This window comes from Hylobates moloch, unplaced genomic scaffold (genome assembly GCF_009828535.3).
Source record: "Hylobates moloch isolate HMO894 unplaced genomic scaffold, HMol_V3 SCAFFOLD_10, whole genome shotgun sequence".
In the NCBI taxonomy this organism is placed as follows: Eukaryota; Metazoa; Chordata; class Mammalia; order Primates; family Hylobatidae; genus Hylobates; species Hylobates moloch.
The window spans coordinates 58,820,128-58,844,257 of NW_026652285.1; the positions used below are offsets into that span (position 1 = coordinate 58,820,128).

At 36.2% G+C, this 24,130-nt stretch overlaps 1 protein-coding gene across 7 annotated transcripts in view; it reads right to left on the reverse strand.

Moving 5' to 3' along the window:
- The window catches only part of AGTPBP1 (ATP/GTP binding carboxypeptidase 1), a 202,615-nt gene that overhangs the window by 73,056 nt on the left and 105,429 nt on the right, over positions 1-24,130 (reverse strand). For all 7 annotated transcript variants that reach the window (XM_032164426.1, XM_032164425.1, XM_032164424.2 and 4 more), the window contains 4 exons: positions 14,378-15,090; positions 3,020-3,103; positions 1,036-1,122; positions 804-952 (listed from right to left, as the gene is read on the reverse strand). In XM_032164426.1, the coding sequence (XP_032020317.1) occupies positions 804-952; positions 1,036-1,122; positions 3,020-3,103; positions 14,378-15,090 (1,033 nt within the window). The remainder of the gene's footprint in view (positions 1-803; positions 953-1,035; positions 1,123-3,019; positions 3,104-14,377; positions 15,091-24,130) is intronic.

Genomic DNA, 24,130 nt, shown 5'->3' on the forward strand with positions numbered 1-24,130 from the left:
CAATCACACCACTGCACTCCAACTTGCGTAACAGAGCAAGACTCCATCTCAAAAAAAAAAAAAAAAAAAAAAAAATTACATTTCTAGCTTAAAAGACTATCAAGAAAGGAAATCTCCAGATTCAGATGGTTTCATTGCAGAATTCTACCAAAGTTTAAGAATTAACACCAATGGTACACAAGTGCTTCCAGCAAATAAGAGGAGGGAACACTTCCCAACTCATTTCATGAATACCATGATACCAAAAGCAGATACAGTACCAAACAAACAAACAAAAAAAGACAACTATAGACCAATATCCCTCTTTAGCAGAAATGAAAAAATTATTAACAAAATATTAGCAATTTATAATACACAATGACCAAGTGGGGTTTATTCCACACTTTTTTTCTTAATAAATAAATCCCACTTGGGATTTATCCCAAGTGGGGTTTATTCCAAATAAAAAAGGTTCATTCAACATTCAAAAATCAATCAACATAATATACCATATTAACAGGCTAAAGAAGAAAAATTACACAATCAGATGTCACCATCGGAGTATACATAATAAACCTTTAGTTCCATTCAATTTGGATGAAATCAATCATTACATTTTAAAGGACTTGCCTATACAAGAGTAACTCTTTTTCACCAACAAAAGCTTGACCTATAAAAAGGTTGCATAATATCTGAATTTTGAGAACTAGAGAAAACAAGACACTGAAACATTTTTTAAAAGTTGATAATTTTTTTTAAAAAACTTCTTTTCCACAGTTAAGATGCCTGCATGCCATCTCAATTGGGAAAGAAAATTGTCTTACCATAATTAAACTGACTGTTGGACTTTTCACAGTTAATGATGTTAAACCTGTAAGCAACACCTGGCCGCATTCCACTGACTTCAAAGTAAAACCACTGATGATAATGATTGCTGTTTATGTCTGAGTTCAGAATAAGATCATATTCATTTCTGAAAATAGAAGACAAAGAAATCTGATGAAAATTAGGAAATATCTGTGCACATACAAAATGAGAAAATCTTAAGTGACTTACTTTCTAATTTGAATTACTTTGCGCAGATTCCCAGACTCAAATTTGGAGTTAAATTTCAAAATATCTCCCTCTTCTGGAATGGTGTAACTAAACAGAAGTTTTAAAGTAAATATATTAAAACACATCACATTTAAACAGATGAGCAAAAAGTAAATAAAATTATAATTAAAAATACATCACTACTGCCATATCACCTTCCTCATTATTTTTAAGCTAAAGCACAAAACAAGCACAATGAATACATTAAATGTGGATAGGATTTATGGACAAAACTTACAATGAGAGATTTGCTCTTATGTTTATACTGATATAGTAAGAACTTTTGCCTCACTGAATGCATGTCATTTCTAAAATACTTATTTTTATACAAAAAAGAACATTTTTAAAACTGCTATGACCTGTACTGAGCAGCAATAATTCTCATAAACGATGCAGTTCTCTGAAGAAAATATTTTCAATTTGAAGAGCTAAATTACCTATTATCTTATTTAATTAGCATCAAGAAGCACACGTATTATCCTCATTTTACATATTGATTATTAAATAAGCATTTACCATGTATCTACTAGGTGCCAGATACTGTTTGAGACATATGTCTGTCTGGTTGCCTGACTGAATGCAAACTCTTGCCCTTCTGGAGCCTACTCTCTAATTAAGAGAAGACTAGGACTCTAAGATGCTCAATAATTCTGTCCAAAATAGCACTGGTATGCCACACTCAGGGTTCCTGAGTTTCTGTTTCTACCACTTCTGCCTGTCTTATCTGACAAAGAATTATCAATGTTGAAATAATTAAATAAATAAGGTATATGTTTCCTCATTTTTATAACGGTATTATTTCAAATTTAGTCATTAGCTTTGCTACAGCTTATACTCTAATCTAACAAAACTTAAAAAAAAAAAAAAAAAAAGTGTTTTAGCCAGGCACAGTAGCTCACGCTTGTAATCCCGGCACTTTGGGAGGCCGAGGCGTCAGATGACCTGAGGTCAGGAGTTCGAGACCATCCTGGCCAACATGGCAAAACTCCGTCTCTACTAAAAATACAAAAAAAATTAGCCAGGCGTGGTGGCATGTGTCTGTAGGCCCAGCTACTCAGGAGGCCGAGGCAGGAGAATCACTTAAGCCCAAGAGGCAGAGGTTACAGTGGGCCGAGATTGCACCACAGCACTCCAGCCTAGGAGACAGAGTGCATGGGACTCCATCTAAAAAAAAAAAAAAGTGTTTTTTTCCTCCACATATGATTGGCAAGATGTGAAATTTTCCAAAAATATTAGTATGTTGAGGGAGAGAAGAAAGCCATTGAGGGCTAATTGAATTTCTCATATGAGAAGGCAGATGACTAAATAAAAGTCAAACTCAATATTTGTAATTTTCATTTATTTACTTACATTTAAATCCTAAAATGTGATGATATCAGTGAAAATCCTAAATAGTAAATGACTAACGCATCAAGGATCACAAAAAAATGCATTCCAAAGATGGAGCAGGCAACCTAAATGACTGAGCCAATTATAAGCAGTGAGAGACAACAGGGTGTGGTGGGGACTGTGGAGAAGTCTCAAGCAGATGCTCCTTCGAAAGGGATGGTAATTTGTTATCCTAATGAAATGAAGGCTCAGTATTGCAGGACAAGCCAGCATTTCATGTAAAATATCCACTCTCCTAAGTGAAAGTAATTTCAGTTTTTTAAAAATACATCATCACTGTGTAACCTTTACCTTAAGCCCATTAAAAATCTACCTAAAAACAAACAAAATCTCATGATAGAGTTAAGTAGGTAAACACGATTTACCATTACCATTACATCCCAAAGGATGAAAACCTAATTAACTCACAACTACTTATAAATTAACTATGTTTTTTATTTATTATTTTTAAAACTACCAACATTTTTCACAGAATTTTTTTTATCTTTTAGAAATAATACTAAAATTTTATAGAAAAACTTAAAACTAATAAAAGTTTATTAAAGTCAAGACTTACTTTGGGTTATCTAAGTCATATACCACACGATCTATGATATCACTCTGATGTATTAGCCTTTCAATATCTTGAGCAATTTTTGTCCTGAAATCATAAAGGTTTAACCAAAATATATTATTATACGCTAATGTACAACTTTCTCCAAAATAAATTTCGAATGAAAAAAGTATATGATAAAAATTTCTTAAAATAAAAATGATCATTCCTCTATCTATATATTTTGCATACAAAAAAAATTAGCAATACGTAACAAGACAAAAATCAGCATCAGAATTTGAGTTCTAGAAAATAACCACATAGAATACAGCAACAAGTCCAATCATTTAAAAAGAAAAAAAGAAAAAAAACCTTGAATGTCTATTATGCCTTTCTACATAGAAATGGTGTGGTTTCACTATCTAACCCTTGGGCAAATAATTCTGTATACATTATAGCAGCATTATGACAAGGTATAAAGATGTGAAAAGCCAGAGATTATATAAGAAGAATTTTTTCAAACCCACCTGGCTGTAATTTAGCTAAAATGCAATTGGCAGTCAGCCTGCATGTTCTGTAGAATCTCTCCTCTCTTTTGTGGTGGGAAAGGAAAGGTAGAGGGAAGGGAAACACCTGTTTGAGGGAGCAGAGGATGATTCCCTGAGTACACAAAATTCTCTAGACTTGATCTCTCCCTGAATCAGTCCAACAAAATAAAAATTCCTACAATCCCTGCCACTGTCCTAGAAGACTAAGTCACCCATAGGACCCACAATCTTTACCCCATCAATATTTAAGCAAAGGAAGACAATAATCACCAAACTGTGTCAACATAGGGGACAGTAAAATATAGCCAAAACAGAACAGATTTGGTTCCTAAAGCCAGACTGCCTGGAACTCCAGGTAGACTGGCCACAAAGTCCTGCTAGTGTTAATACATAGCTACTTCTCATGTAAAACTTATTCTTAAAGAAGAAGGTGATTACATGCACTGATTTAAATTTCAAGTTAGTTCGTTTCAGCTAAAGATAAGTAATGCAGATAAGAACTGTGGTTTATAGATTTATTGAGAGCAGGGTGAGAAAGTGTACCAAAATAGTTTATAACAAAATCTCAAGAATCCATTAAACACTGACAGTCTTAAACTTCAGGCAAATCTGAAACTAGTCTTCTGCACGAAGATACTTTTCCATGATAAAAAGATATTAACTCTCATATAGTTTAGAAATATACCTAAAAATATCACAGTATAACCTTAAATTTAAAATAAGCCAAGAACCTACCCTAATTGAAAAATTAAAAATTACCAGGAAAATATCAGAAGGTATGATAGTTAAACATATAAACAAAGGATACTAAAAAAAAAGTATAATGCTAAAACTAATCTTAATCTACTAGTTAAACAGTTAAGAATAATTTACTTTTAATTTTATTCTATAAAAAATAACTCATTACTGACACAGTAGTCTATCAGGAAAAAAAGATCTAGTATCAAAAAATTAAGCTACACATTCTTGATGTAAGTTTAATGTCATAACTTTAAAATGCCAATTATAAAGAAACAAGCTTTTTTAAAAGCTATCAATTATAGTAACACATAAATAAATTCAGAATTTACATCAACCAGATGGTCAATAGTGAAGGATATGGCACTTTCACATACTCAAAATACACCACACGAAAATTTAAGTGGTCAAGTATGGGTGAATGACTAAATATATCTATTTGTCAGAATAATTTATTTAATTAATAAGTTTGATATATGCCACAAATATGTAAATATTAATATTCACAAAGGTTTGGTTTTTGTTTTTTTAGCAAAATGTTATGAGAAGCTAGTTTTAATAGCTCAGTTCCACAGTGATGTTCCATAACGCAAAACAGTGTCAAAGAGCTGGGGCCCAACGGGCCAGCAGGTACGAGAACTGAGTGAGGCTGACAGGCAGGAACTGTGGAAAACTGAGGACACAGCTTCTGTCTAAAAACAAGCTGACTGCTGCTAGGCAGGAAACAGAGGTAAAGGTTGTTGACAACCTTCAAGAAACACCAGAAACTTGGACTTGTTTGGGAGATGTGGAATCTCCCAAATTTTAAAGGCTGGCAATTGGTTAAAAAAAAAAAAAAATGCCACTCTGCAAGTTAAGCCAAATCATGTACAAGTTGAAAATGGCCTATATACCCGTTTGTAAACCTCTAACACTGTATTTTGGGGGACATAATTGCCCATTTACATTAGACTAGATCTAAAATACTTGAGGGAAATCTTTGCCCTGCCCTAAGCCCTCTTTAATAAAGAGGAGAGGCAGGGCATGGTGGCTCATGCCTGTAATGTCAGCACTCTGGGAGGCAGAGGCAGGAGGATCACGAGGTCAGGAGTTTGAGACCAGCCTGGCCAACATGGTGAAACCCTATCTCTACTAAAAAATACAAAAATTAGCCGGGTGTGGTGGCGGGCGCCTGTAATCCCAGCTACTCAAGAGGCTGAGGCAGGAGAATTGCTTGAACCCGAAAGGCAGAGGTTGCAGTGAGCTGAGATTGCGCCACTGCACTCCAGCCTGGGCGACAGAGCAAGGCTCTGTCTCACAAAAAAAAAAAAAAAAAAAAAGGGAGAGGAAACAGCCTTTTATTCAGACATGTATTTATGTTAAGCAGATCAACTTTTATAAAAGAATGACAACTCTTCCTTCCTTTACCCCAGCCACCTATTGAAATACATGGCTTTCCAGTCAGAACAACAAATAATCTAGGTATTCTCAGGGACTATAACCTCAAACTTACTGCCATTCAACATTTATCAAAGACTTGGCATGGAAAGGAATAATTTATGCAGGACTGTCTAGAAAATACATAGCCTATTCAGTCCATACTCAAAAAAATATGTGATATGTGGCCACCAGCAAAATTGTACTTTGTTAGGTTTTCAACCACAGAGCAACACTACAAGAAATAATTTAGTAAATCTCATTGCTATATTTATTGTAAGAACATTACGGGAAATGTTCATCACATTAACAGTATGCTCTGAGGTTCCGTATTATTATCTGTATCTGCTAGAAAGAAGATTCAAGATCATCTTCTTTACAGAGAGTATAACATATATATGTGATCAGTACATATATAAGATCAACAGGATAGGTTCATGATATAGACCAGGGTTTGACTCTTGGCTCTGCCATTTACCATCAGTATAACTCAACAACCCTGAGCTTCAACCTACTCTTCTGTAAAATAAAGAGAAATAATAGCACCTTCCTCATAGAGCTGCTATAGTACCAAATGGCACATTTTATATGCATATATACACTGCATAGAAAATGCTTCTTACTGAATTGTGTGTCTGGCCCACAAAATGCCTTTAATAAAAGTTATCTGCTGCTTTTGCTCCTACCAATACTTCCACTATTGCCTCAATTCCAGAAGTACCTGTGTTTTCCAAGCCATTCTAAACTTCATATAAGAAATCCAGGGTTTTGGTTTCCTTATTTTGCCTTTGCCAGAATTCTTTATTTACTTTTTAATTTAAAATTTCTGAAAAGGTAATATGCTGGCATTACACAAAATCAAGTATGATATAAAAGCAAAAAATGAAAAGTCTCACTTATTAACACAACCTGTGTCTTCCATCCACATAATCAGGAACTACTTTTATTACTTTTCTTCCAGATTTTACTTGATGAAAACATAAATGTAGATTGCTTTTCCCTCTTTCTGATACAAAGTCTAAAATGTCATAAAACAAGCACCTTGTTTATTTCATTTAATAATACATCTTACAGCTCTATCGGGTAGAGACAGCTTTTTGTTTTTTCAACCACTGCACATTATTCATAAAAAGGTTACACCATAATTTATTTAACTAGTCCCTGATAGATAGGCACTTGAGTTGTATCCAATCTCAAAATACTGCAGTGAAAAACTTTGAATGCCACTTCACACGTATGCAAACTATGTGTGCACAGAGATGTGTGAGATTTATGAAATAAACATATCTCACAAATTCCCAGATGTGGGACTGACATGTCAAAGGAAACATGCACATTAATCTTGATAGAATCTGTCAGATCGCCCTCTACCAGTGGTATTCTCAATTGACTTTCCCACCCTTAATGTATGAGAGAGGCTGTTTTTCCATAACCTCATCAATAGAATGTGATGTTCAATTAGATTTTAGCCAATCTGATATGTGGAAAATGATATCTCAGTACATCTTAATTTACATTTCTCTCATTTGGAGTGAAGTTAACCATGCTTTTGTGGTTGTCACCGTTTCCTTTCCCTTATTTTTCATTTTATTTTCATAAGCGTATTTTTTTAAATACCTTGAATGTTTTTTAAAACAGGCATTACATATTATATAAAATTGTAATTTATGATAAAAAGTTTTTAAAAATACAGGTTTTTTTTTTTTTTTTGCTGGGCACGGTGGCTCACACCGGTAATCCCAGCACTTTGGGAGGCTGAGGTGGGCAGACCATGAGGGCAGGAGATCGAGACCATCCTGGCTAACACGGTGAAACCCCGTCACTACTAAAAATACAAAAAATTAGCCGGACGTGGTGGCATGCACCTGTAATCCCAGCTACTCGGGAGGCTGAGGCAAGAGAATCACTTGAACCTGGGAGGCAGAGGTTGCAGTGAGCCGAGATCATACCGCTACACTCCAGCCTGGGTGACAGAGCAAGACCCTGTCTCAAAAAAAAACCAAAAAACAAAACAAAAAAAAAACCTATTTTTTTTTTTTTTTTTTTTTTTTTAGAATATATGAAAAAACAATGGAAAGAAAATAAATCAAAATGTTAATAATGGTTATCTCTGCAGGACGGGACAAAAAGTGATTTCTTCCTACTCTCTAATGTTATGGACTATGAAAACAGAAAAAAATGCACCAAAAATGCTAAGCATATTTTAAAATAAGAGATCAATTTAATTTTAATTTTAAATCCAACTTAAACGAAAAATATAGGTTTAAGTAATCATCAGTATGTGTTTACAATACAATTTTTTAAATGTTAGTGTGCTATCGACACTGAGATATGAATCTTACTTATAATGGACTGTTTCATTTGGAGGTAAAAAGATTTTTAACCAAGTTTTATTCATTTTATACTGAACTTTCTTTAAAACAGTGATTGCACATAAGATAACTGTACAGTAGAAATTAAAAATAACAATCAGGATATTTTCACTGAATTAATTTAAAGGAGTCTAATGCTTCCTTTCCTGAAAGTGATAAAACAGTAATTCTTCATTAATTAATTTTACAATGCATTCAGGTAGGGACTGTGATAAGTTGGCAAATAATTCACAAAATGTCATCATTTGCTCAAAAACAAGATGCAGAAGACTAAGCAAATAAGCAAACCAGAATTACCATCCTCAAAGTATTTTTTTAAATAAGCATTTCTGAGTACTTTGGAAATACCTTTAACCTGAACTATATTTGGTATTTTATCACAAATATAGAACCATAAAGCCCTCAGAGTGGCTACAGGGGTCAGCAAACTTCTCCTACAAAGAGCCAGATAGGCTTTGCAGGCCACATGACAGCCATTCAACTCTGCCATGGTAGCACAAAAACAGTCAAGGATAATGCATTAAAAAACAAGACATGGCTATGTTCCAACAAAGTGCTATTTGTGGACACAAATATGAATTTCAGATCATTTTCATGTGCCACGAAGCTTTATTTTCCTCTCAATTGTTTTAACCATTTAAACATGTGAAAACCATTTTTAGCTCATGGGCTGAACATAACCAGGCAGATTTGGCAGATTTGGGATGGATTTGGCACACGGACCACAGTATGCCAACCCTAACCTAAGTGAATGACAACCAAACTTTTTTTAATATGACCAACAAGAAACACATTTTAAAGATCTGACAAGCCCACAATAGAGAAACAGAGAGGTGAATCAAAAGAATTATGAAACAATACTTAGCTGTACTACATGTGACACACTGTTATTTTAATATTGGTTACTAATGAGTATCAACCCAAATTTGACAAACACTGATCTAATCTTTGCTTTTAAAAAGTTGAGAAAATCGGTATCTAGAGAAATAAAGTTATTTACCCGTGCGAACACACACACAGAGTGGGAGAGTTAAGTCTAAAACTTGCTTTTCAGAGAGCATTCTGCCCTGCCCTGACAAGATGTCTCACCACATATATGGTCTCACCCCTCTCATCAAGTCTAACCCAATTATCCAAGCATTTCTGCCATACCCATATGTTCTTCAAGTCTCACATTAGTGTTACTGGAGGAAGAAATAATTTTGAAGAGTTTCCTACCCATTATTCAAAAATAATGGGTAAAAAGGTGAAAAGGGAGACTGGAGGCTTTGGAGTATGCACCTGCGAAGATCCACACTGCACTGCTCACCGTAACTCCCATATAAACACTTGAAAAACTCAGTTGACCCCTGAACAACACAGGTTTGAATTGCACAGGTCCACTTATTTGTGGATTTTCATTCCCCTTTGCCCCTGCTGAGACAGTAAGACTAACCTATCCTCTTCTCGCTGTTCCTCAGCCAGTTACTTAACAAGAAGATGACAAGGATGAAGACCTATATGGTGATCCACCTCCACTTAATGATTAGTATACATATTTTCTGTTCTTTATGATTTTCTTAATAACATTTTATTTTCTCTAACTTACTTTATTGCAAGTATACAGTATATAATATATATAACGTACAAAATAAGTGTGAACTGTTTACATCACTGGTAAGGCTTCTGGCCAACAGTAAGCTATTAGTAGTTAAGTTTTGAGGGAATCAAGTTATACTTGAATTTTCAACTGCACAGGGGCTGGTGCCCCAACCTCTGCGTTGTTCAAGGGTTGACTGTATTTGCAAAGAATATATAAAATTAGGAGGGGAAAGGCAATAACTTTCAAATACCAAAGTACTGTTGTCTATTACACAATCTGTAAACATTTTTAAATAAAAATACCTTATTTTTTGTAGCAGTCATGGCTAAGGTGATTAACATTATTGGGGAAGTCCTATACATCTAAGTAATATAAATAGAATTATATTGTTTTGTTGAAATATGAAAACTTCATCTCCAACAATGCAGTCGTTCTCAGGGCTACAACTCCACAGTGAAATATGGTTATACCCCTGCTGCATGTCAACTATCTAATATCCACAGAAATGTTGGCAAATATGGTATGAAAATGGAGGGACAAATATGATGAAAGGTGTTCTTTGAAACACAGGTATACCAGTAAGTCAAACTTGGTAAGAGTCACCACCATACAATTATATGATGATGAGACTAGCAGACAAAGGTTTTAGATTGCTTCAGAATTTATGACTTATTTCTGCAGCAACAAATCAGAACACATCTCCATCAAGGTCATGAAAATCAATGGGAAAACATCTTTACAGGGAAAGAAATCTTTGAAACTTCTGAAGAGACGTGGATCACTCAATTCTCAAAGGTGTTTTGGAGCCAATCCTGTTTTTCTCATCGCAAACTTTCTAGGAGCAAATACAGGTAACAACGGAGTTGTTTTATTTTTGTTTTGTTTTGTTTTTTTGAGATGGAGTCTCACTCTGCTGCCCAAGCTGGAGTGCGGTGGCGCGATCTCAGCTCACCACAACCTCTGCCTCCCAGGTTCAAGTGAGTAGCTGGGACTATAGGTGCCCGAGTAACTGGGACTACAGACACATGCTACCACACCCAGCTAATTTTTTGTATTTTTAGTAGAGACAGCGTTTTACTGTGTTAGCCAAGATGGTCTCAATCTCCTGACCTCGTGATCCACCTGCCTCGGCCTCCCAAAGTGCTGGGATTACAGGAGTGAGCCACCGCGCCTGGCCAACAACAGAGTTTTAAATTTCCAGGATTTTGTGTTTGTTTCCTTTAGCTGCATCTCCTTTGCACTTTAACTTATACACCAACATATCTATGTTTAAAGCATCTGTACCAACTCTCATCCACCTTTTGATTTCTTATCATGCTACTTACCTCACACTATCAAAAATGTAACTTAAAGCTTTGTTTTGAACTCAGTGGTATATTACACTGTACACAGGGAGTAAGAATGTCAATTACTTCAGGAAAAAGTCCTACAGATGCCCTAATATATGGAAGAAGCTGGACTCTAATCTGTAGATTGCATTTGCAGGATAATTCTGAGGTCCATGTTTCAGAAACAAGGTGAGAAAACTAATAAAAATTAAGACAGAGAAGGCTGGAGAAGAGTCACAGTAACTCCCAGTATGTATAAATTCCTCCATCATCAGTATAGTATAAGCTCAGTCAGGGAGAGAGAGGAAGCGAAGCTTGGAACCGTGGATAGAACAATATTACCTGAAAGGTCCAGCAAGCCAGGCAAGGACAAAACCCAATATCAGAAATAGCTGCTCAAAGAGGACAGAGGTCACCAGAGCTAAGGGTGGTAGTCCTCAATCTGCATACAGACATTCACAGAGATATGACAGCTAGTCAAAGTCATCATGCATTTAACTGTAATACATCTACACTTAATTAAGACGTTAAGTTTCTTTACATATTGATATATACAATCAAGTAAATAGAGTTTAGCAATGGTTATCGAATGTTGCTCAGAAGCACTCCTTGGGAGGGATATATGTCCCTTACTAACATAAACAGGTAAAATATCTAAGTAAGTGTCCTGACCGATGAAAGCTTTCATAATATAAAGTCCATGAGAGGAAATTAGAGGGTTCCTTGGTGGTTAAAATTAAGGCTGAGAATCAGAGGCTTATATAAAATTATGCCTCTTTTCTATAATCCTTCTTCCTTCTAACCTTACCTCAAATATTACAGGCTAGTAAGAGAAAATACTTTCAGTTTGAGGCAATTTAATAACAAAACTTGCTTTCAGGGCGTAAAGAGCACTTAAAATTCAGTAAGTGCCTTCTGCAGTCAAGATGATATCTTTGACTTTGGAGAGGTAAAGAGCCTAAGAGATGATGCTGAAAAGAAGAAATATCAAGTCGCTGCCTGACTCTGACTCACTCCAGGTGGGTCGTTCAGGTTCTTCAAAAAGCAGATGCCAAGGCACAATGAGATATGCTCTTGTAGGCCTCTCCTGAGGGGAAACTTGGAAGAAAAACAGTGGGACAGAGTTCATCCTCAATCACTGCAATTGTTCTCAGGGTTGCAACCCCTCATCTCTATCCCCCAGGATCAATTTACTTACTTACAGGATCGATTTACTTATTTATTTATTTATTTATTTATTTATTGAGACAGAGTCTTGCTCTGTCACCCAGGCTGGAGTGCAGCGGCACGATCACGGCTCACTGCAGCCTCTGCCTCCTGGGTTCAAGCAATGCTCCTCCCTCAGCCTCCTGAAGAGTTTGGACTACAAGTGTGTGCCATCACACCCGGCTAATTTTTGTGTTTTTAGTAGAGACAGGGTTTCACCATATTGGCCAGACTGGTCTCAAACTCCTGACCTCAAGTGATCCACCCATCTTGGCCTCCCAAAGTGCTGGGATTAGAGGGGTGAGCTACTGCACCCAGGCCCCAGGATCTATTTAAATCCCCCTCACCCTCAGCTGTCACCTCTGCAGGTCTTGATAGATTATCTGATTAAGCAATCCAAACTCTCATTCCTGAGCAGTGTGAGCCCCTGGGAATCATTCTCATTCCAGGGTGGCTGTAACGTGTCCATTCACAGTTAAAATTGAGGAAGGGAGTAGGCAACAGGCCAATCACTGGATTGCCTATGTTCCACACATAGCCAACCCATTGCTGCTGTGTAAAAACAACCCTTCCTCCATTAGCTGATCTGGGTCAATCACTTGTCAAAATGGTATGCTTTTCCCCTCACCTGCTGGTCTTAGACACAAGGAGTCCAGAGTACCCCACTGGCAACCACATCTTGTTGTTACATTGTACTCTGTGGTAAGACTGCACCCACTTTGGGAACGAGGACTTCTAACCCTGCAGAGCCCAGAGGTGGAGGGACAGAAAACAGAAAGTCCCTGGGTGGATACTGCATGCTACACTAAATAGGGCCACTTCTGTTCCCACCTCCTGGTTCCCAGGCTTGTGTATTCTTTCTATGGAACTATGCAAACATTTCTAATTTAGTGTATGTACTGCATGCTGCAAGATGGCAACCCAACCATGCAGAGGATTTCCTGAGTTAGAGCTTTGCATGGGCCTTTTGAAGGCCACTGTAGCACTCCACGAGGCCAGCTGCCTCTGGATGGTGCCATCTGTAACATGGTAGATTGGCACAGACCCACTCCCACACATCTTTCCCAGGGAAGTAAGTCCCCCATTCTGATGCTATGACATATGGGATGACACATCTGTGGATCAAGGGGCCAACCAGTGGCATTAAACATACACTAAGTTGCCAAGTAAAAATAATGAATTATATAAGATGCTACAGGTAAAAAAAAAAAAAAAAAGATGCAGTTATTTTCTCGAAGGAACTTACAGTCTAAAGAGAATCAAATACAGCAAGTTCTTCCTTTTTCATTACATACTAGTAACAAGGGTATACAATTTTTTTTCAGATACTGATATAAGCCATTATCAAAAAACCTTGTCCATAATCACCAAAACCAGTCCAAATGCACCAAAAAAGATATTTTTGTATGACAAATATTCACTCATTGGCAATATTTAATATTATTTGCAATATCTAATCTTACTTGGCAATATTTAATAACCTTATTGATTTTATGAATCCTGTATTTTTATCTTATATATTTCCAATTAAAATTTCAAACTTTACAAAATTATACTGTCTATATTGCTTCATTTATAGTCTATTTTTATTTTTTCAATTTTTAATTTTTGTTAGTACACAGTAGGTATATATATATATTTATGGGGTAAATGAGATATTTTGATACAGACATACAATGCATAATAATCACTTCAGGGTAAAAGGGGTATCCCTCACTTCAAGTATTTAACCTTTCTTCCAATTATACTTTTACTTTTTAAATGCACAATAAATTACTGTTGATTGTAGTTGCCCTGTTGTGATTTATAGCCTATTTTTAAATCATATACTTAACTCAAGTTCAAACGACAAATTACTAAGTTAACAAATATTGCTAAGAATATTTACTCAAAGATTATTAAATAATCTGTTTTCATATTTTAAGATTCAGTAATAATAGAAAATTTCTAAACTATCCAATGGTCAGGTTTATCATTCTGGCTTCATCTGAATAAGGAATAAGCTCAAGAAATAAAGTAAACCAACAAAGACAATTTCAAAACAAGGCAAAATTTCCACAGCAGAATTTAAAAATACAGTAACTTGTAACTCACAGTAATTATCTTCCTAAATGCCCAAAGTAATTTTTTTAAGACTGCCTCATATCTTGACAATAGCCTTATTTAGAAGAGGGAAGAAATATGCAACTCACCTTTGTACACCATAAGGCCTTTCTAAAATAGGCTCTTTGAATGGAGGCGGAATGTGACCAAAATAATCGGGATAAGCCACCTCTGAATATTCTGGGACAGACTTTGTATTTTTCACAATCTCAATATAGAGGTCTGGGTCATGGAGTGTTGGTCCATCAGGTACTTCAACCGATGCTTGTTCTACTGATGAATTTGACTCCGTATCTTCATCATCTTCAGTTTCAACTCCAGTGCAGCAAAGCTTCCCTAGTTGAACTGTTCTTCCCTCAAACAGAACATTTCCACAAGTAGCCATGTGTGGACATGCTTTAGCACAGGTAAGGACAGTAAGAGGAAGACTGCAGTCCTTCTTCATTTCTGCAGTAAAACCTGGGGCTGTTTGAGAAGGAATATTCTGCAATGTAATTCGGTCCAAGGCCTTTACAATATCATTGTTTAAACCATGGACTGATGAAATAGTTCTATTTTGATCACCTGGCTGCTGTTGTAATGTTCTATCATGATCTTTAATATCTTCTTTTGCTAGATCCATAAAGGTAGACTTCTTTTCACCTTCATCTCCTTTAGAAGATATGTTCTCCTTCATTACTACTTTTCTTAAATTGCCAGAATTCCCAGATGTTTCCTCGCCTGCCGTAGGAACAACAATAGGACCACGTACTTTTCCCTCAAATACAAAAGGCTTTGGTTCTTTGGAGATTAAATCATAGTCCTTTGAAAATAAAAAAATGCTTAATCTTTTAACTGTAAATATTAAAACATATTAACAAAACTACATTCACGTTATATAGTGCTTCAGAAATTTTTGGAGATTTTAAAATAAAACAGGATATGTTTTCATTTCACTAAAAAGACAAAATTTTTAACCACAACAAAATTCATAACACCTACTCTACTTTTTCTATTATAAAAATAATGCCTACATGTCACAGAAATGTAGGAAATCTTAGAATTCTTAACAGAAAAACGTAAAGACTCCAAAATCCTATTAGGGACAACAACTAAATTGTTATTCATTAATTCAATAACATTACAGTGTCTGTTTTGTGCAATATTTATGAAGTGTCTATTTTGTGCCAAGCTTTGTCTCAAGCACTTAAGACACTTAAAAAAACAACTCTTCCCTTTTGTAGCTTACATTTGTATGGGGTAGAAGAGAGGACTGTCAATACAAGTAATAAATATGATATATATTTTACATATAGAACATTAGAAGGGTAAAGCGCTACAGAAAAAAAAAAAGGGGGGGGGGGGGGGGGGGGGCAAGGCCAGGCACGGTGGCTCACATCTGTAATCCCAGCACTTTGGGAGGCTGTGCAGGGAGATCACCTGAGGTCAGGAGTTCAAGACCAGCCTGGCCAACATGGTGAAACCCCCTCTCTACTAAAACTACAAAAATTAGCTGGGCGTGGTGGTGGACACCTGTAATCCCAGCTACTCAGGAGGCTGAGGCATGAGAATCGCTTGAACCCAGGAGGTGGAGGTTGCAGTGAACCGAGATCATGCCACTGCACTCCAACCTGAGTGACAAAGTGAGACTCTGTCTCAAAAAAAAAAATGAGGGCGGGACAGGCAGGATGTAATGTGGATTGGGAGTACCAAGAGAGCAGAGGTAGGTGGCAACTCTAAATGCCATTGGTTAGGGAGCCTCATGAGCAGATGAAATACAAGCAAAGACAGTGAGGGCACCACACAAGGGGCGCATTCCAGGCAGAGAGGACTAGAGCACATAGCTCCCAGATTGGAAGAACACCTGAGGTGTTCAAAGAACAGCAAGGATGGGATAGCTGGCAAAGAATGGACAAGATGAATGCCACGATGAATGCCAAGTGCTGGAGAGCCTTGCGCACTATAAGAATTTGGGTTTTTACTCTGAATGAGATTGGAAGCCATGACAGGGAGCGATGTCATGACATGAGTTATTTTTGAAAGATAAGATCCTAGTGCAGGGTTTCTGAATGACAGTGGCAAACATTTTGGGCCAGATCATTCTTTTTTGGATGATTTAAACAGATAAATACGGTGTATATTTAAGTCATTTCCAAAATTTTGCTATTATACAAAACTGCAATAAAAATCTTTTTGCAAAGAGTTTTTGCTTTGTTTATAATGATTTCCTAAGCACTGATATGGAACTGCAGAATCAGATATTATAATCAATTTTAAAAATGCAAACTGGCCAGAATACCAAACTCTCCAGAAACACTTGTATTAATGTATATTCCCAGTAACTATACATAAGAGTATTTCAACTGCTCTCTTCTTTGCCAACATTCGATACTATAGTTTTTAAAAAAAAATTTTCTAATGTGGTGGATAACAAATATTATCTTACTACTATTTTAGTTTGCATTTCTCTGACTACTGGGAAGCAAACACTTTTTTTATACATCTGTTAATCAGTCGCAATTCTTCATAGGTAACTTTTTTGTTCCTGGATACAGGGTTTTCTCTTTTTATGGTATACATTTTCATGTTAAAAAATTTGTACACACAAACATACACGAATCCTCCAGCTAACCCATTTTTTGAAAATATTTTTCTGGATTTGCAATTATCTTTTAATTTGGGTTAATTTCCTTATATGCATTATGGAGTCCAAATTAAGAATCTTCCATTGTGATTTATTCCTTGAATGTCCACTGTATACAAAGCAAGGATTCAAAGATGATTCACAGGATCCCCTGTACTACAGCTAAGCCAAGAAGACAGTGGAAGCACTAAGGAGGAAATAGGTAGATTTACCTTAAAAGGGTCAAAGGGGTAGTAAGTTTGCATTAAAAAACACATTTTGGGCCGGGCGCGGTGGCTCACGCCTGTAATCCCAGCACTTTGGGAGGCCGAGGCGGGTGGATCACAAGGTCAGGAGATGGAGACCATCCTGGCTAACACAATGAAACCCCGTCTCTACTAAAAATACAAAAAATTAGCCAGGCGAGGTGGCGGGCGCCTGTAGTCCCAGCTACTCGGGAGGCTGAGGCAGGAGAATGGTGTGAACCCCGGCGGGCGGAGCCTGCAGTGAGCCGAGATCGCGCCATTGCACTCCAGCCTGGGCGACAGCGAGACTCCGTCTCAAAAAAAAAACAGAAAAACAAAAACAAAAACAAAACACATTTTGTAGGAAACATGGTAGGCTAAGTATCCACCTCACAGAACTATTTACAATTTTTACATATATTAAATATTTACAATTGTTACATATATTAAAATATTTTAAGTTTGTCATTAAGTGGATAAGAAAGCAAGGATAAAGGCAAAGTATCAAATGAAGAAGGGATCCCTATGTGATAAGCTAAAGACTGAAGCTACCTTTCACTTTGAAAACATTTGCTAAACCAGGTGACCTTGAGTACAGATTTTCTCATCTCAAAGGCAATGAAGGACAGGAGAAAAACCCTGAACTGGCATTAAGGTGATTTTCCTCTCAAAAAGATGAAACTCCAGAACTACATCTTCAATATATAGGTCCCAGAAATACTCCCACCATAAAAGGAAAAAAAAAAAAAAACACACACATAAAAAGAAAAGCCAACTGTCTCAAATTTTTAAACCTTAGCTCCAAGATGGTGAAAAGTATCACTACTCACAAACTGGTATTAAAAGCCGGCCATTAAATCACATGGATTCGCAGCCTGCATTCACGTCATCTTGGTGGTCCAAAAGCCCTTGAGGATTCAATCTATAATGGTGACTCTCAAAAGCAACAGCTTCTGGAGTTTCCACATAATTTCCACATACAAAATTATAAAAAAGAAAAGAAATCTAAACATACAATTCAACAAGGTAGAAAGAAAAAGAATCAAAAGAAACATTAGATATTGAAAAAGACCTACCAGAAACTCAGACTAAGAAATGACCATATTTCAATTAGAAAGAGTATAGAGACCCCAGAGTCCCCTGGGTCTGCACAGCGTTAGGAGAGGTCAAGAAAGGAGCAGTAAGGAGGCTGAAGGTTACAGGGCATTTGAATCCAAATCACTGCTCTGGGCTAGGGAGTAGAGCCAGCAGACCAAGGTGGGAGGGATTCTGGAAGGGGGACATTTTAGTCCCCTAACCCCAAAGCTCAGGGTGGAAGAGGGGAGAACAAGGAAGCAGAGTGTATAATTATTTTTTCCTTTTATTTTTGGAATCTAACAGTACCTGGCAGCAGGGAGGGGAAAAGTACAGTGGGGAAAAGCATCTGACAAGGCCAGTTAGAACAGAGGATGGGAAGGATGGAGACTCCCGGGTTTGGAAGGCTAGGAAGCAGGCAGAGACTGGCTGCCATTACAAGTCACTAGCTAGGCCCATTCATTCCTCCCACAACCCTGACCCATTCTCCTCTGGACTCACTGTGCCTCAGTTTCTTCCCCTCAATGGAATGAGAAATGACAGCACCCGCCACAGCCAAGAGATGAATTCTGAGCACTTACCACGGGCACTTTATGGACATAAAATACCTCTCGCTGTGGGACAGATAACCAGGGCACCAGAGTAGTGGTGAAGAGATGTGAGACTTAAGAGGAGTCACAGGCTTCAGAGTACAAGTTCCCCTCTGCCTCCCAGCTGGACGGTGCCTAGAAGCCAAGGAGTTGAGAATCTCCTGATCCACACCCTATCCTTACTTCACCACCAGGCCTCTTGGCTCCAGGCAAGAGCTTAGAGGATGTCAGGAGAGGTGGGGATAAGAACCTTCAGCAAAACTGTCACTCTAAGTAGAGCCAGCAGTTACGGGTCTGATAAAAACAGTACTGAACTAAAGTAAAGCCCAAGCTGGTGAGCAAAAAAAAAAAAAAAAAAAAAAAAAAAAAAGACCATATTTAATATGTTCAAAGAAATAAAATATAGAAAACCAGAAAGACTGATCAAATGCATTTTGTAAGCTTTCTTTTTTTTTTGAGACGGAGTCTCGCTCTGTCTCCAGGCTGGAGTGCAGTGGCGCAATCTCGGCTCACCGCAAGCTTCAACTCCCTGTTTCAAGCAATTCTCTCTGCCTTAGCCTCCCGAGTAGCTAGGATTACAGGCACATACCACCACACCCAGCTACTTTTTGAATTTTTTAGTAGGGACGGGGTTTCATCATATTGGCCATGGTCTCAATCTCCTGACTTTGTAATCCGCCCGCCTTGGCCTCTCAAAGTGCTGGGATTACAGGCTTGAGCCACTGCGCCCGGCCCCAGTAGATATTTCTAATGACAGACGAGATAAAGCCAAAAAGAGAATTAGGAAACTGACAGATAGTTCTAATGAAATAACCTGAAGGCAGCATAGAGAGGCAAAGAAAAGGAAAACAGAAAAAAGAGGTTAAAAGACATGAAAGGGAGTAAAAAGGTCTACATTCAATTAGAACTGCAAAAGAGGGAAGGCAAAAACAAAATGCAGTAACCGAAGAAGACAACACAGAGTTTTTCCAAATCTTATGAGAAAACAACTCACAGAATCCAAATACAATAAATCCCAAACAGGATTTTAAAAAACAAAATCCACACTTAGTCAACATTACTAGGAACTGTAGCATTAAAGCAAAAATAGTGTTATGTTAAAAGCCACCAAAAATAGTCTCTTATAAAATAAAAACATATACTTACCACACATACCACCCAGCAATTTCACTGATAGGTATTTACCCAAGAGAAATGAAAGCATATCTCCCCAAAAAGTTTTTTTTTTTTTAAATTTTTTATTTGCAGACAGAGTTTTGCTCTTGTTGCCCAGGCTGGAGTGCAATGGCATGATCTCAGCTCACTGCAACCTCCAGCTCCCGGGTTCAAGCGATTCTCCTGCCTCAGCCTCCCGAATAGCTGGGATTACAGGTGCCCGTCACCATGCCCAGCTAACTTTTTGTATTTTTAGTAGAGACGGGGTTTCGCCATGTTGGCCTGACTGGTCTTGAACTCCTGACCTCAGGTGATCCACCCACTTCAGCCTCTCAAAGTGCTGGGATTACAGGCATGAGCCACCACACCTGGCCACCCCAAAAAATTTTGTGCACAAAATGTTATCAACTTTACTCATATTAAAGTCCAACGAAGTCTAAAACTTCAGACATTCCAACACTCATCCACAAAGAAATTGTGGTATATTTACACAATAAAACACTATCAAGCAATAAGGAAAGAACCACTGTTATATGCAGCAACATGAGGAAACCTCAAAAACATATGCTCAGCAAAAGAAGCCTGACTCTAAAAAGTAAATGCTGTATGATTCAATTTATAAGAAGTTCTAAAACAGTCAAGACTAGTCACAGTGACAGACAGCAGATCAGCAGTCACCTGTGCAGGAGATGAACAGACTACAAGGGGCCCAAGGAGACTTTCTGGAATGATAAGAAATATTTCTGTCTCAATGGGTGGTAGTCACATAGGTGTATAAATGTGTCAAAACTCACTGAAAAGTGAAACTTACTGTATGTAAATTATAACTCAATAAAGTTGATTTTTTAAAAGTAGTCAGAGAAAGAGACTAATTTTAAGAATGTTTACAAAATAAAGACACTTTTGGGGAGGGAGAGCAAGACAGCATGTGCGCAAGTGCACATGCAAGTACACGCCACTAAACGACATGATCCCAACAGAAGGTCTGAGACACAAAAGGTAATGAAAAATTTTAAAGTGGTAAAAATGTGGGTAAGTCTACAGTAAACATAAAAAAGCAAAGCAGTAATGTCAAATAGGTTTTTTATGTATCTTAACTCTAGTTTTTAAAAAACCCACTTGATGTTTTTTATTTTTGTGTTTTTTGCTTTTTATGTATACTCAAAAAAGTATATATGTATATATATGTTGATTTGGGAAGTCATGGTAGTTAGAATATTCGAAGTTTCCATTTATGGCTGAGGGAAAGAGGAAAGAAAGGTCCTGATTTACTTTAGACTTTGATAAATATGTTGGAAAATCTAGAGTAACTAGAATTTTTGCGTATTTGTCAATAATCAAACTAACACTTTAAATGGATACAGTTTATATAAGTTATACCTCAAAAAAGTTAATTAAAATAAAAAATAAAAAGACTGTATATAGTTTTAAAACTAGTAATAAGGAAATGGTGGAGTAAGAGAAAGATAATCCAAATGAAGGCAAAAAAAGAGATAAAGAGATAAAACTATTAAAAATAACATTTCATAAATATAAATCCAAATATAGAAGTAATTATATGTAAATGATCTAAATGCTCCAGTTAAATGACAAAACTCAGATTTGGTATTTTAAAAATACAACTATACACTGTTTAAAAAATACACATCGAAGGATACTGAAAAGTTAAAGTTAATATAAGTACATTAATTTTTTTAAAGTGCTTTTTGTCTTAGAATCTTAGAGGTAAAGATAGTCACTTCATAATGATAAAAAGTCCAATTCAAAAAGGAAGAAAACTCAATCTACGTGTATATACAATAAATAATAACCCTCAAAAAATATAGAACAAAAAACTAACAGACCTGCAAATAGAAACACACTCATAATCATAATCACAGTGAGAAATTTTTTCATTGTGAGAAATTTTAAAAATACTTTTCACAGTGATTAATAGAATAAGAATAAAAATCTGTAAGGGTAAAATAGAACTTAGCTTCTCAACACAATTAACAATCTTGTCCTAATAGGCAAATAGACAACTGTGACTAACAAGTATAGAATTCTTTTCAAACACATAAGAAAGAGTAACAAAAGTTGATCATATCCAAGGCCATAAAACGAGCCTCAAAATTTTTAAAAGGTTATGATTATAAAGAATGTGTCTTCTTATTCTACAACTATATGCTAGAAATAAATTAAAAAGATTTAAAATTTTTTATCTTTTTTAGAAAGCCAATTTTAAAAATTATTTTTTAAAAAACGAATGAATCAAAAAAAAAGTTTCAGAGTAAAGATAATAAAAACATTAAACATCAAAATTACTGCTTATAAGATGCAGCAAAAACAGTAATTATAGGAAAATTTATAGCCTATCTATGCATGCATACATACACACCCTTGTGTGTGCACACATGCGCACACACACACACATATATATGAAAAGAATAAGGCTGAAAATTACTGGATGTCTACCTTAGATGACAATGCAAAAAAAGAAAATAAAAAAGAATGAAAGCAGCAAAAGTCAAGACACAGCACTTTAAACATATTACTTAGAGATATGAGGATTAACTTCAAAAACATACAAAAAGTAATTTCAGGATTTAGCATGTGAGAAAGGATTACCTATGTAAAACTATTTGACGCTTTAAACTTTCTCCATGAATAACTTTGACAAAAATTTAAAACCAAATTTAACAAGAGGAAAACAAGAAAGAAAAACAAAATATAACAAAAGTCCACATAGCAAATGCCATCATGCTACCACAGACATATGAATAAACGAATTGTGAAAATGCAGAATTTTGATACTTTCAATATTCTGCCATCAAGAAACAAGAGAAAATAAAACTATAATTGTCACTATGAATAAATAAACATAGCTTTAAAAGCATGGTAAGGTCACTTCACAAAGGATGTTGATAATTACTTTAATAATACTATATGTTGCCTTCAAATAGCATTCATTTTCCTTCCATCTGGCCACTGAATACTGGCCTTAACACATCTGGAAACAAAGCGGGCAGTGTTCAAGATTGAAACAAACACATAAAGTAATCTTAAGCATTAATGGTTGATGCTGAAAATAATATACAAATGAAAGTGGAAAAAGTCATAATTGAAATTAACTTCATTTATGTTTATTATCTCATGATCTACAAGAAATTGATACAAAGATAGCTGAAGAATATTCTTTCCAACACATCCTTATCTGGAACCAAGCAATCTTTTTAATCCTTGAAAGCACGTCACTTACATATCGCTGCCTAAAATTCAAATACACACTTCAAAAAACAGAGCCTAAAGTACAATTAATGCATTCCTTTGAAACTTAAAAATGACAAAGATAATCAAGTGGCAACACAATTACCTTAGAAATAATTTTCTGATTATGTAAATAAAAGACAACATGCTATTTCCTATTACATACACTACAGAAATAAAGCTACTCTATATAAATCTTTACAGCAGAATAGACTATGCATTAATAAATGTGTACTACTTGAAATATCTGAAGCAGCATCTTTCACTTAAAGAAAATAAAAAGGAGTAACTTAGTGAGAAGCTCTTTCACTCAGATCTGTCTTTACAATCTGACCCTGGCCACACCTATTCAGACACAAAGCAGGAAACTGCTCTAGGAGCAGCCAAACTAATGGACAAGTTGGCCGGCTGTTCATAAATTGCCATGTAGGAAATCATCAAGGTTAGCCTATTCCGGGTGACAAACTATAATTAGAAAACAGGGAATCTAAACATAGAATGCAAGAACAACTCATCACAATCTAGAAGAAGGAAAACTCATTTGTGAAAGGATAAGAATCAAAGTCCTGGACTTAATACCCATAATCAAGTTACTTTTTTCTATTCCCAAATCAAAACTACAATTTGTAATCACATGAGAGTAGTGCCCCCTTAACTAAGGTTTTGATTTCCATGGTTTCAGTACTGGAGGTTAATCACAGTCTGAAGTATTAAATGGAAAAGTACAGAAATAAACAATTTGTAAGTTTTAAAGAGTGCTCCATTCTGAGTAGCATACCACCATGGACCATCCCAGTGAGGACATGACTCATCCTTTGTCCAACATATCCACAATATCTATGCAACTGACCTGTTAGTCACTCAGTAGCCAATTGTTATCAGATCAAAAAAACATGGTATATAAAGGGTTTGGTTTCAGGCATCCACTGG